Source organism: Buteo buteo, chromosome 21 (genome assembly GCF_964188355.1).
Source record: "Buteo buteo chromosome 21, bButBut1.hap1.1, whole genome shotgun sequence".
NCBI classification, from domain to species: Eukaryota; Metazoa; Chordata; class Aves; order Accipitriformes; family Accipitridae; genus Buteo; species Buteo buteo.
Window position 1 is genome coordinate 17,456,868 of NC_134191.1, and position 13,864 is coordinate 17,470,731.

General features: G+C 40.4%; 1 protein-coding gene across 8 annotated transcripts in view; it reads right to left on the bottom strand.

Moving 5' to 3' along the window:
* Positions 1-13,864, bottom strand: part of FANCD2 (FA complementation group D2) — a 63,324-nt gene that overhangs the window by 33,911 nt on the left and 15,549 nt on the right. For all 8 annotated transcript variants that reach the window (XM_075053065.1, XM_075053062.1, XM_075053058.1 and 5 more), the window contains 10 exons: positions 12,866-12,944; positions 12,083-12,207; positions 10,091-10,178; positions 9,004-9,108; positions 7,136-7,236; positions 6,541-6,649; positions 5,751-5,786; positions 5,210-5,353; positions 3,984-4,118; positions 2,442-2,573 (listed from right to left, as the gene is read on the bottom strand). In XM_075053065.1, the coding sequence (XP_074909166.1) occupies positions 2,442-2,573; positions 3,984-4,118; positions 5,210-5,353; positions 5,751-5,786; positions 6,541-6,649; positions 7,136-7,236; positions 9,004-9,108; positions 10,091-10,178; positions 12,083-12,207; positions 12,866-12,944 (1,054 nt within the window). The remainder of the gene's footprint in view (positions 1-2,441; positions 2,574-3,983; positions 4,119-5,209; positions 5,354-5,750; positions 5,787-6,540; positions 6,650-7,135; positions 7,237-9,003; positions 9,109-10,090; positions 10,179-12,082; positions 12,208-12,865; positions 12,945-13,864) is intronic.

Sequence of the window (13,864 nt, forward strand, 5' to 3'; positions counted from 1 at the left end):
CTAGCTTTCCTACCACTGACACAGCATTTTGCTGCCATTATTTTTCTCTTACTACAGGCCAACCTCAAACAGGATTTGGAATGAGGTGTCGAGTTTGATGAGACTAGATAACCACTTTTGCAACCCTCAAGAAAATTCACCCAGTTTTAAGATTAAAAAATAGCTGTTTGGGGAGATGATTTGTACTAAGATCTGCATGCTCTCTCTGTGCTGGAGAGGCTCCAGCTTAGTGTCAAATATGCCGGGCATCTGCAGCTCTACAGATCTTTTTACAGGTAACTGGCTAGCATCTCAACCACCTCTGAGATACATGTCAAACATGGTGCACTGCCAGACCTTGAGCTGTGGCCAGAGCACTGATTAATGTGTTTCACATACAAGCTTTGGTAATGCATCAAGGATCAGCCCATAGAAATCACAATCTGCAAGTGATCTGCCAGCTCAAGAACATGCAAACAAGGTTAGGAGGAAGGTCAGCAGGTCTTTGCGGAGTGCTGTGAACAAGTACTCCCCATCACACTTTTGACAACACATTCAATTATGAGCAGGAGTTTTAGGTTGTCTCTTCCAAAGACTACTTTCAACCCTGAGTCCTTATCACATCTTCCCTCTGTCAGGAGACAAGCAAGTCCCACTTTTTCCCTGTTATACCCATCAAGTCTGTGACAGACTGCATTCCAAATTCTTATGGCAGATCTTAATGCCTTTTTTAGAATCACAGAATCATAGAATCGTAGCATGGTTTGGGTTGGAAGGGACCTTAAAAATCATTTAGTTCCAACCCCTCTGCCATGGGCAGGGACACCTTTCACTACACCAGGTTGCTCAAAGCCCCGTCCAACCTGGCCTTGAAAGCTTCCAGGGATGGGGCATCCACAACTTCTCTGGCAACCTGTTCCAGTGCCTCACCACCCTCACAGTAAAGAATTTTTTTCTAATATCTAATGTAAATCTACCCTCTTTCAGTTTAAAACCGTTACCCCTCGTCCTATCACTACACTCTGTTAAAGAATCTGTCTCCATCTTTCCTGCAGATCCCCTTTAAGTACTGGAAGGCAGCTATAAGGTCTCCCCAGAGCCTTCTCTTCTCCAGGCTACACAACCTCAACCCTCTCAGCCTGTTTTCATAGGGGAGGTGCTCCAGCCCCCTGATCATCTTCATGGCCCTCCTCTGGACTCGCTTGAGCAGGTCCATGTCATTCTTATGTTGGGGGCCCCAGAGCTGAACACAGTACTCCAGGTGGGGTCTCACGAGAGCAGAGGGGCAGAATCACCTCCCTCGATCTGCTGGTCATGCTTCTTTTGTTTTGGCTTTCTGGCCTGCAAGCGCACATTGCTGGCTCATACTCAGTTTTTCATCCACTAATACCCCCAAGTCCTTCTCCACAGAGCTGCTCTCAACCCACTCATTGCTCAGCCTGTATTTGGGCTTGAGATTGCTCTGACCCATGTGCAGGACCTTGCACTTGGCCTTGTTGAACTTCATGAGGTTCACACGGGCCCACCTCTCAAGCCTGTCAGGGTCCCTCTGGATGGCATCCCTTCCCTCCAGCATGTCGACCACACCACACAGCTTGGCATTGTTGGCAAACTTGCTGAGGGTGCACTCAATCCCACTGTCCATGTCACCGCATATTTTAAGCAAGTAATTTACATTTAACAATCAACCAGCTAAACAGCAAAAAGCATATTGCTTTCCCACAGTGTGTACTTAAACTACGGAATCCACCAACACCAAGGGGGCACCAAAAAAAGTCAGAGGGGTGGGGGGAATACCCATACTCTTCAAGGGCTCTTGGGGGAGTGTTCAAGTATTGCTACATGCTTGCCTTGCTGTTTTGCTCTTCACTCAGTCTCCACTTTTACTACTTTTGAAAATAGGCAACTGAGCAGGCCTGGCCCTACTTGTCATTCTTAGGAGTCAATAGTCCATTTTTTTCTCCCAACTGAGCACTTTCTTCTTTTAAATTTTAGGACATAAGTCTTTTCCCATCCCTGCCAGGACTTTTGTTTTAGGATTCAAATACTGGCTAAAGTACTGTCAGTCTTTCAATGTGGTAGAACAGGCAGTCCACAAAGCGCACAGGTTTGTGCCAAGTATTTCAAACAGCTGATGTTAATAAAGACAGCTTTTTCCTTCTGTCATAGGTGTCATTCCATGCCTGCAATTTAAGCATTCTCCAGCTACAGGGAATGGTAACTTTTTCAATTTGTCTATCTCAATTTCTTCTGTCAAAAAAATCATACAGTCCTATCTTACAGCTCATGCTTTCATAACAGATACCTTTCACTTCTGACCACGGCATTTCTCAAGACAGATAGCTTTACAGGTACGAGTTGTTCCAATACCTCTATTTCTGAAAAGTACTGACCTATTCTGGATCTGAGGCAAAGTAGCATAAGTGACCTGAAATATAGTATGCCCCCAGAAATATACATACCTTCACGAAGGTGGCATAGCGCATCAGCAGGGATGTGTGCAGCATCACCAAATCAGTGAGCACATCCAGAGAAATGTCCAATTCTGTCTCATTTCCACTGCATACATGAGTCACCAAAGCAGTCACAACTTCCTAAGGAAAAAGCCCCCAGAGAAACCATAGTGAAATACCAACAGAAAAATGTCTGCCCTGTTCTGCTCATATAGAATATGTTGATCGAGTACGGATAATCATGCTGAAACTCAACCATATTATTCTAAGTCCTTCTCAGTTTGCTCTTTAATTCCCGATATCCACAACATTGACTTTCTCCTTGAGCCTGAATTTTATTCAGTTCTAAAAGCTCCCATGATTCCATAAAGCAGCTCTTCACCAAATTTTTCCTGCCTGCTTGCTAACACTACTGCAGCTTCTGCTCTTTGTTACCAACACATAAGATGATAAAAATCTACCTTATTTTCTTAGTCACACAGAACACTGCACCATACCCAGGAAGACATCGCCTCTAACTTCAGCAGTTCCAGTGTCTTCACAATATTTTTCAACAGCAGTTCAAAACCGACATTTTTTTTTCAAAAATATTTTTATGGCCTTACTTCAGTTGATTCTGGACAGGGATCTCTCTCCACTCCCATCCACTGTCTGAGGCTCTGGGTCTTTCCTATGTCACTAATTACTAATATAGCCATCCTCCTGAAATTCTTAACTTCTCGAAGTATTACTAGACTCACTAGCTTGCTGCAGATGACATGGTATGCCTTCACATCTCAGGTTTTTCCCAGTTGCTTTTTTGTTTGTCTGTTTGTTAGGTCTGCTGTAATAAGTAATACAGATACAATGCTAGAAACGCTCTTAATTATAAACATACTGTGCCCAAAAAAGTGCAAACACATTCAAAAGCTTGTGCAGAGCTGTCTTCAATTCCCAAATTTTCTGATGTCAGCACGTCTGCAGGAACTCGTACTCTGAGCTGAAAGCCTAGTCTGTGATTATTTCAGAATATGCAGCAGGAGCCCAAGTTGGTCAGAGCTCTAAGGGAAATCTGTGTAAACTTTTTCATCACAGTAAGTTATCAAAGGAAAGGGGAAAAAAATGTTTCAATACAAACTATAACAATGGCTTTTTAAAATAGAGGATGTTCAAAGTGACTAGGTAAGATAGAACAGGAATATGGGTTTACAAACAAATCTCCTCCATGACCCTGGGGGCCAATCCTGACTTCCTGGCTAGATCTCAGTCAATTTGTTTGCTTTCTGAATTGTAGCAAACCCAGCACAGTCCCCTCTGCTACATATTGTTCGTTCTGTCACTTCTGAGGCCTGCCTGTTTGCTCCCTGCTCCTCCCAGCAGTCTCTGTGCTTGACTCACTTGCTGCCAGTCTTGCTGTGATTGTTCGCCACCTTCTGCTTGGCTTCCTCTACAGCACAGACCTCTCTCCAAAGGCTTCCAACTACCTAAAATCCTCTCCCTCTAAAGGATCATGACATACATTCTAGAACAAAGCGCAAACAAGTAAAACAGATGCCATCCATCACACTATACCTGCTGGCAGTAAGAGTCAAAGGTTGCAAAAGCTTGTTTGTACATGCAGCTGCCAAAGGAGACTATGGCTGGGTGTGCGGAGTGCAGAAATGTCTGAGCAAGTGCTAGGATCGAAGGGAAAAAGTCTTTGATAACCTGAAATACAGAAATCATGAAAGAGATTATTGCTGCTTGTTTCCAACACACTCAGTTCTCTAAATAAAGAGAGTGCTCCAGCTCATCCCAAAGGCTTTGTTTAGTTTAGTAGGTGCTTTCCTGCCTTCTCTTAGTGTCCTCTCTTGCACAAAGGGGCAACAAGAGCAGATAAGGCACACCAGAATGGGTTTCTCCAACCTTCTCCACACAAAGGATTTCCAGATTGGTTAAGAAGCCAACCTGCAGAGCTACAGAGCTCACAGCAGTGTATCTCTTATGGGTGACACCAGGGAAGTCACATTACAGCAATGTATCACTAAATATAAGCCTCAGGACAGACACACTCTTGGTCTTACTTTAACAGAAGGACTCCGCTACATCAAGATACTTCTAAAGTTAGCTTAATCACACAGAGTGCCTTTGAACAACAAGTTGTTATTCAGATGTAAAGTGGCCTAATTTACTTGATCTTAACTTATTCTGGATGGGAGTTAAACTAAAACTGAATTAAACCCACTTATATTCAGAATAAAATGTGGCTATTTAAGGCATTATTATAGTTGAATTAACTAATTTCTCAGCGTTTCTCATCTGCCCTCTACCTCCAACAAGCAGCACTGTGTCATTTTTCATTGATCTTTTCAGTTTTCTCATAGTAAATGGTAATTTACATCACATTACAAACATATGCCCTATATATATTTAGGCCTAGAAAACATTGCACTTGAAAAACGGTGCATATAAACATATGAACTTCTAAAAACACTGTGGGAGACAACAGCATGCCTGGAACACACAGTGGAGATCTTGGGCTAGACCACATCTCTTAGGCTGAAAGGTTTTACACCAACATAAAAAGCCCATCTGAGGAAAGCTCATCTCTAAAAAAAAAAAAACAAAAAAACACATGACAGTTACAACAGAGGGCATGTGCCTTGGGACACTGATCTGGAACCAAAAATTAAAAAACAGAAGTAAGTGTACATAACTGGAATAGTATAAATAATGGAGCACAGGGTTAAATCACCATCTGACAAGATCTTTGAGAAATAAAAGAGAAGATGGAGTCCCAGAGCAGAATCAGCACTGACCATTGAATGATTTTGGAAGGCATTCTGCATCAGCTGTTCTGACATGCAGCCCAGTCGAATTTTGCTCCTCAATACTTTCTCAGTTTGCTTCCTGTTCTTGGTGTTTGTAGAATGGATTAGCAGCAAAACTATCAGATCCAGAACCTTTTAGAGGAAATAACCACCAATCATTCTGCTGAAAAGATATCAAACAGTCCAGACAACTACACACTTTGAAATGAAAACTGAGAAAAAAAATCAAGAGCTCAAAAAGCCCCAAAGCCACAACTGTAGAAAAACCTTATCAGTCCAACAGGAAAGAATTAAAGCAGGATAACTCTGTCCCCTGGCATTCAGAAGGAATGAACTAAGAGTTACAAAGAAAATGGATGGCTGTTATACTAGGAACAAGTCAAATACCAAAAGAACCACCTATGCAACATCACTGGCAGTTTCTGCTCCAACTAGAAAAATCTCCCCATCTACATCCACGAGGAAAGCCCTTGAGAACACCAGCAGAAGAGGACACTCCCAGAGACAAGTGCAGAGTCAGAAGTATTACCTTATGGTCAGATACAGATGTGGTGTTCTCAATAGCCTAAGAGAAAAAAAACAAGGAAGCTATTATGCTAGAGTACAATACTATATTCCAAAACCAAGTCAAAAAAGGCAGACACCAAAAGAAATACTGCTCACAGATTTCTCTCCTCCACAACAGGATGACTATCAAAGGCAGCAAACTGGATCTTGCCAACAGCAGAGAATACAGAAGGCAGTCAAAAAATCAGCATGAAAATTCAGCTTGAATGAGGACTTTCTCAAACAACATCAGGCTTGAAAAAGGAACTAAGGTAATGAGCAATGAAAGGCTGAGAACAAGAAGCAGTCTCATGGTTTACACTGAAATGCAATTTAAAATTAAATTTAGCCAAATACCAGCCAATATTGATTTCTAGCTGGACATTTTCAAGCACCTTAAGGCTTCACACAGCTCAATCTCAACATATGGGTGTACATTTTTACTCCCTTACAGACAGAAAAAAAATCTAAGACTGTTTTTTCCAAAGCACTCTCGTAAACATGTAGAACTAGGTTTATCCTGCACTTCAAGATCTGGGGTCTGTACAGTGGAGCTCAGTAGCCATTTTGCAAGCACTGTGAAATTGGTAACTGAGGAAGAAATCAGACTCCTGAGAAAGCACTGCTAATTTGGAACACAGAACGAAATCTGTATCGGTAAAATGAAGGTCTAACATTTGTCTTTTAATATCACATTTGATTACAAGAAAAGCTCAGGCTCAAACTAGAAGTCCAATTAAATAAGGAAACAAGGACTGATGCATGTATCTTACCTTAATCCATGCTTCAGAGACATCTTTCTGAAATCTCACAGCTAACTTAATCACATCAAAAAGTAGCTTCACACAATTCTGGCTGGTGGTTACTTGACTCATGGAAGAACTGTAAATGATCAGAAAGGAGGAGACTCAGTCACTTAAATACTGTAGTAAAAGGAACAAGGCAGCCTAGCAGTCACAGCAGTTACTTAAAGAAGCCATGCTCTAGAGCAAATGCTCTGGCAAGTATAGGGAATTTTGGAAAAGGGTGGAAGCAAAGGTTGCAGAATCAACCAAAAACATACTGGAGGGAATTTAAAACAGATGAACTGGCAGCAACTTTATTATAGAGTTGCTTACTCCCATGCAGACATGGATGCAGATGGCTCAAAAGGAACTACATGCATGGCAGGGGAAGACAGCTGGGCAAAGACTGACAAATGTGTTATATTAACACCAAGCAGGAAGGAATAAAGGTGTCAGAACCTTTACGTGGGATAAATTAGCCTCATGTATGTAACCATGTGTGCCAGAGTGACCTGATAAAGAAAAGCTGAAGTCCTCTTGTCCCACATTACCCTTGGAGAATCATGTAAATCTGTTCAAGTACCTGGCCTGGACTTGGCTTTTAAGCTTCTTCTGGGAACCTAGGATCTGCAGGGGCAGAACACATGATGACAGATCCAAGCTCTTACGAAGATCAGAAATCACCTGTAAAATACAAATCCTTGCACAAATCACTGTGATATATAAGGGAGGAACAGAAAAAGCTGAGGAACAAGGAAACACAATCTCGCAGAATAACCCTAAAATTACAAATCAAGAACTCATGTATTTGTAAAGACTCATAAGCATTTAACCATCCTCAAACTCTTTTTTTTTTTAAACTTAGAAAATGCACCAGCAACACTTTGCTCTTCACCCATCATGTCATGATGTTGCAGATGCATGCAAAAAGCAGGAAAGGATTTCTTACAAGTTACTCCATGAAATTTCCACTTATATCTGCTGTATGCTGCTGTGAATTAGTTTTATCCTGTTTAGTAGCTGTGCAAGATATATGACAGCCACAGGAATTCTGGGGCATGTGAGTTTACTAATCTGACTGCTGTCAACTTGCAGTGCATCAGCACAGACTGGCTTGCATGTTATAGGCATGCTGTCTTCACAGTGGTCTCCCTGAAAGATTTGGGCAGATCACAATCCTCATCTGGCTTAGGCTGAGGCTTCCTCAAAGTATGAAAAAGGCACGTTCAATAGTTCTGCAAGGCTGGCTCAACAAAATACATCAGGTTAATTTTTAAAATATTCTGAGTACGTTTCCTTAGATAAAGCAACTTCAAAAACTGAAGAAGCTTACACCTTAGAATGAAAACGATTCTCCAACAGGAGTACTACCCTTGTAGGAATGTTATCAAAACACGAACTCAGTGGAGAAAAGAAGAGAATTACCAACTTGCAGTCCCATGTCTGTTGGATACTTCTGGAATTTAAAACCCTAAAAAGGTCTGTACAATGCACAATTCTTAGATAAAATTCAGAGGCATAAAGCTTAACTTAACTACAGCTTTTCAGTCTAAGAGTTTAGCTCAAGACAATTTGACTGCTTTCAGTTCTTCAAGATGTTTACCCCCCCCCAAAAAATATTTAAGAACAAATGAGAAAAATCTACAATAGCCAGCAGAAAGGAGGAGGTTTCAGTTCTAAGGCCTGAAGGCATAGCCAAATCCATGTTGAAGGACAGATACAATTTCTACATGTGCTTTGATGCTTTGTTATAGTAACTCACAAAATTAACTTGTAAAGTTGGCAAAACTTAACAAATTTTGAAATAGTTGGTATGAAGAAATGCATTACCTTGGAGATGCTGCTAGGTGATCATGTAAACTTAAGTAGAGACTTAGAATATGTATGGTATGTAGAACCGAGAACATCTTATTCATTAGGAATAGACAAAGATAGATTAGTCAATGCTGGATGAGAATCAAATAAAGACCCTGTCCTTGCCTTGCCTTGCTTAATTTTAATACTGAAATTAACACCCACTTGTGCATAATGAGTATGTAAATGTGAGACCACCTTAATATAATGAACTGGACAAGAGCAGGACATGCTCAAAAGATCTTTTCACTATATAAGTTTGTGTAGCCTATCACAATTTTTGCTGTGTATGTTTCCTTGTCACAAGATTGTATAAAAACCTCAACCTTTTTTCTAAAGGTGTGCAGGTATTTGGAGAGCTGGCACCCTATACTGCAGTATAGCAATAAAGACAAATATATCAACTTGATGTGTTGATTGGCTTATTACACACTGGGTGAAAGAACCCAGCTTTTGGGCCAACAGCTTGGCAATATCAAAAATTTTACTTGAAAACATTAAAGCATACACCTCTGTGTGTGAAGCAACTGCTCTCTGTTAAAACACACACTGGATTAGACAACTTACTGGTCTTTAGTACAGAGAAAAATACTGTACCTCTACTGCATCTGCTGCCTTGACATTATGGAGGATGAATTTTACTACTACAGGCAAATCTTCCAGTTTTACAGAAGGCACAATGGTCATGGCAGACTGCCGCACCTGAGGAGAAAGCAATACTGGATCAGTTGCAAGACTATGGTTCACAGAAATATAGTTATGTTAGTGGGTAGGAATCTTTGGAGGCTTGCAGTCCAGCCTTCTGCTTAGAGCTGGAATATTGTCAGTACTACATCAGACTCACCATGGCTTTGCTAACTGAGTCTTGAAGATATCCAAGGATGGAGGAAAGCCCCCCAAGACCTGCCACCTCTTTGATAATTTATGTCAGTGCTGCAGACCCTAACTCATTCTTCCAAATGTCCAACCTGAACCTCCTAGGCTGTAACTTGTGGCCATTGCCCCTTATTTCACTTGGCACTGCCAAAAAGAGCTTGGCTCCATCATTTTTTAAATGGCTTTCAAAAGGGAAAGGCATGGAAGAGGTGTAGCCTGTTATGAGCACTAGTCTTTCGGGACTATGTAAAATAGTATTTCATGCACTTAAATGAACCAATTTTATTCTATTCATAAGATGCCTAACTGCAACAACTGCAACAATCCAGCATGTACAGAAGACACAAGACACATCGCCTCTTCTCCTTTATCAGCATTCTGCAGAGAAAAACTATGTTCACGAAATTATTTAATAACCAGTCTGCCTTTACTTAGAATATAGCAGTCTAGTCTGGTTAATGTACTTCAAAAAAAGAAATAGTGACAATAAGCAGGTTTAAGATAGGCACTAAAAATTTACTGCAACGGGACCAAGTGCTTTTGCATTTGCTAAAACAGCTGTGTCTGAAATTTCTGAATGTATACTGTAACAGCCAGAAAACTTCTCTCTGTTCCTCACTGAACCCCTCATGCGTGTTTCCAAAAGTTTTAGTTTCTCTGACCCCTTTCCAATTTCAGCTAGGTCAGGACATTTAAAGGCCTGTAGGAGTCAGATTTAGCAAAACACTTTGAAGGACTGAACAGCTCTAGATCTCATGTTGCTAAGCAGGGGCTGGGTTCTGCTCAACTGCTCAGTGAAAGCTCTTACCTCAGCCAGAAGGCCTGCATCAAGATCCAGACGAGAAAGGGCATCCAGGATTGGAACTGTTAGCCGTCTGCCCTGTTTTAGTAAGCAGCTAATACACAAGAAAAAGAAAACAAATGATCCTTTTAATAAAGCCATGAATGGATGTTTAGTAAATTGGATGATTCCAGTAGTTTTTGTGGTCACTGCAAAAAAATCTCTGAAACTGACAACAACATAAGCCACTGGCATTATGGAAAACTTGTTCCCTAAATTATCACTCCTCTCTGAACCTGTTGAATTGTGATTCTGTGGTTGCTGATTAGAAACAGATATGAAGAACCTATCTTTTTCAAATCTTGTAAAAACAGGGAGCATGGACAAAGACCTGGTACAAGCCTCAAGCAAGAACTTGAAAACTGGAAGGTCCTGGGTTCACCATAAATAGAAATAATTAGTGAGATTGCTGGTATATGATTTAACCACACACATCACTTGGGTCCGATACCTTCTAGCCACACTTCTGTCCCATGGACGTGCAAACAGCAAAGTGTAATTGAGATTGCCACCAAAGTCAGGGACTGAATCTGTCTCATGTGTGACTTCTCCCCTAGTCCCACTATTTGCTCTAATAATTGCAAACATGTAAGGAAAGGTACAATGGGCCCAACCAGACACCTGTTTAATTCAGCATCCTTTTCTCAGCACTGGTCAGTAGGGAACAAATAGACTAAGAATTGGACAAGTATTTACAAATGCTTCCTATGTAAACTGGTCTGGCTTCCAGCAAGCTGTGGTTTGGCACCTTCTTGACCAAGGGAGTGCAGCTGTGTTTAACAGCCTAGTGGACTTTCCTTTCCCGAAATTCATCTAATCATTCTTGGCTGCCATCTAAGTTTCTATAAACTTTCTCTAGCAAGAAGCTCTACTTGAATTTTGTTAGTTGAAAAACACATCATCTTCAGCTTCCTGGTAATTCTTTTTATGCTCCTTAATTCATTACAATAAGCAATAAGTACTTTCCCACATCAGAAATGGGTAGAGGTTATTAAGAATATGGAAATAAATATGCCTTGCTGATACTGTTTAGATTCTTAGCTGTGAAAAAATACAGGTAGACAAAACAGAAGTCTTAGGAGTTTGATTAGCATAAAAAAATTCAATTGTGTGGGGCTTTTTTATCTAAGAGCTGAGACAGTAAACTGAGAATGGAAACACAAAGCTACAATTACTTTTGAGAAGGTACAAGGAACAGGGTGCACTGCTTGCAGGTGTAGGCTGAAATAATGACTACAGGTATGAAAAGATAATTTGCACAGCCATCATAAATGTAAGTGATCTGTGTAATGATAAGAATTAGAAATACTCATGTGTATAATTAAATATAGGCTAAGACTACTGAAAAAAATATTGTGTAAAATGAATACACTATAAAAAAAAGACATGCAAAGGCTAGCTTAAGGTAGCACTTTCTGGGAGGATGACTATTGGTATTAGGTCCCCCTGTTCTTCGGGTCATTAAATGTGCTGGAGAAATGTATATAGAAGAGCCAGAATGGTCTGCTTTATGCACACATCTATTGTGTTGTGGGATATTTTTTTTTATTAATAAAAACAGTGTTGACCCTTACTGTAGCAGATTCCAAGCCAAATCAAAAGCTGTCTACAGGAATATGCAAGTAACTGATCACAGACTGATCCAGCAAAAGTAATGAGTTCTTAACTGGATTCTACCTGTGCTGTATCCAGGTAGTCAAGGGTTCAGTAATTTTTTAGATAAAAGTACTTTTGGAGCATTTAGACCTCTCTAAGAGCATAACAGCACAAATAAAACGTCCTAAGCCAGTGCTAGCTGTCCCTGAATGTTACCATTAAGAGAAACAAACTGTTATCCTACTACTTGAGTCAGTATGGGTGCAACCTGCATTAACATGTGATATCTTTTCTGTTAAGTGCAAGGAGGAAAAAAAAAAAAAAAGGTAAAAAAAGAAAAAAACCAGCCAGAATCATCTGTACCTGAGCTCTGTGGCAACCTCACTTTGCTGGGAATCCTCCAGGATCTCAGGTAAACTGGTGATAATATCATGCTGGATTGGCACAGGAGAAACATGAATCATCTGCATTAACTTCTTGACAAGATCCTGCAGACAAGAGAAACACTTGTAAAACACAAGTCTCACCGTAAGCAAGTGGTTCATTAGCATGGCAACAATATTATGCATGTAAGGTCACTCAGGAAGTCACTTGCCTGTATTTATACCAACTGTCCTTTAATTCATTGTCAAGTTGAAGTCGTGAATTATAGCATAGACTTTTATGGAACAATGGTATATTACAGGTAGGATATAACTATCTTGGTGAGCAAAGGAAACAAGTAACCACAGAGAATGACTGACTTAGGGAAAGAAAGAAAATAACCACCAAGGCAGGAAAAAAGAATTCATCCCCAGATGCTTGCAAGTATCCAATATCTCTGTTAAAATTAAAAAAGATGGGATTGTAACTTCCTGCCAGCAACAGCTCTAAAATGGGGCCACCCATATGGATACATACATACAGATAGAAATTTATGAAAAAGGAGACTTAGAGCAAGGGAAAAAGAAAAATAATAAAAAGGGATGTTCAAAAGTCAGTGAAGGTGATCATAATAAAACAGAAAGAATTAAATCTCTCCTTCAGCATGTGAATATAAAAACAACATCAGTTCTCATTAGCATAATAATTGATCTCACCCCACCTGAGAGGCATTCCAAAGTTGACTGAAAAAAACATACATGTGGTTGCACCATCAGTACCCACCTGGCTGTCAAGAAGCCTGTCAAGCCATTTAAATTGATTGACGATGAGCCGGGGAAAATTTGTTCCAAAGGTGCCCACGCTATAACAGGAGAAAAAGTGAAACACAGGTTAGTCAGACCTACAGACAGACTCGAAACTTGCTGCTGGTCAGCAAGACCATGAGATGCAATTCAAATTAACCAACTGTCAAAACCATATTATGAAAATATCTTTAACACCCCTATAGATTTTAGCACCATCTAGGAAGAACCCTACTTCTTACTTGCTATACACATAAAGCAGGGATACTGCCAGCCTGTTTCAATACACCACCACCATCCTAAGCTATGGCACAAAAATCAAAGCGTACAACGTGACCTTACTTCAGATCTCCTGTGCTACTGTAAGAGTGGCTACACTAGCTTAGGCTAAGTCTCCTTTGAGCCCAGCATCCCTGTCCCCAGCTGTAGTATTAGATGCCTTTGGATAAGTTTTGGCTAACAGGGCATTCACAGAGCAATCTTTTCACAGTTTCCACTCAACTTCCAACATTAAGCAGTTTAGTAAATTTCCAAGGCAGAAGCTGGTACCCAGTCCATCATGTCTGCTATCCAGCAGTACATTTATCCTCCATTAATCTCCCTAAGACTTATAAGAAAAACCAAAACACAACTGTGTACAATTTCTGACCTCTACATTCTGCAATACTGAATTCCACAGGGTAATTATGTATAATCTGAAAAAGTACTTCTGCTTTTTTTGTTTGCTGCCTTGCATAGTTAGAAACAGTGGTTAAACCTTCCTCAATTACCTTTTCTAAATCTTTCTTGCTTTTACAGACATCTATCATCTCTCTGCCAGTCATCTCCTTTTAAGGCAGGCAGAATTCTAGTTTATTTACAATATTTTTCCCTACTTACATAGAAACCGTTCTGTACTTTTGTGACAGCCTGACCAGAAGTGCATGCCACATTCAAAATGTGATTGTACCATGCATTTACAGTGACACGATGTCTTCCA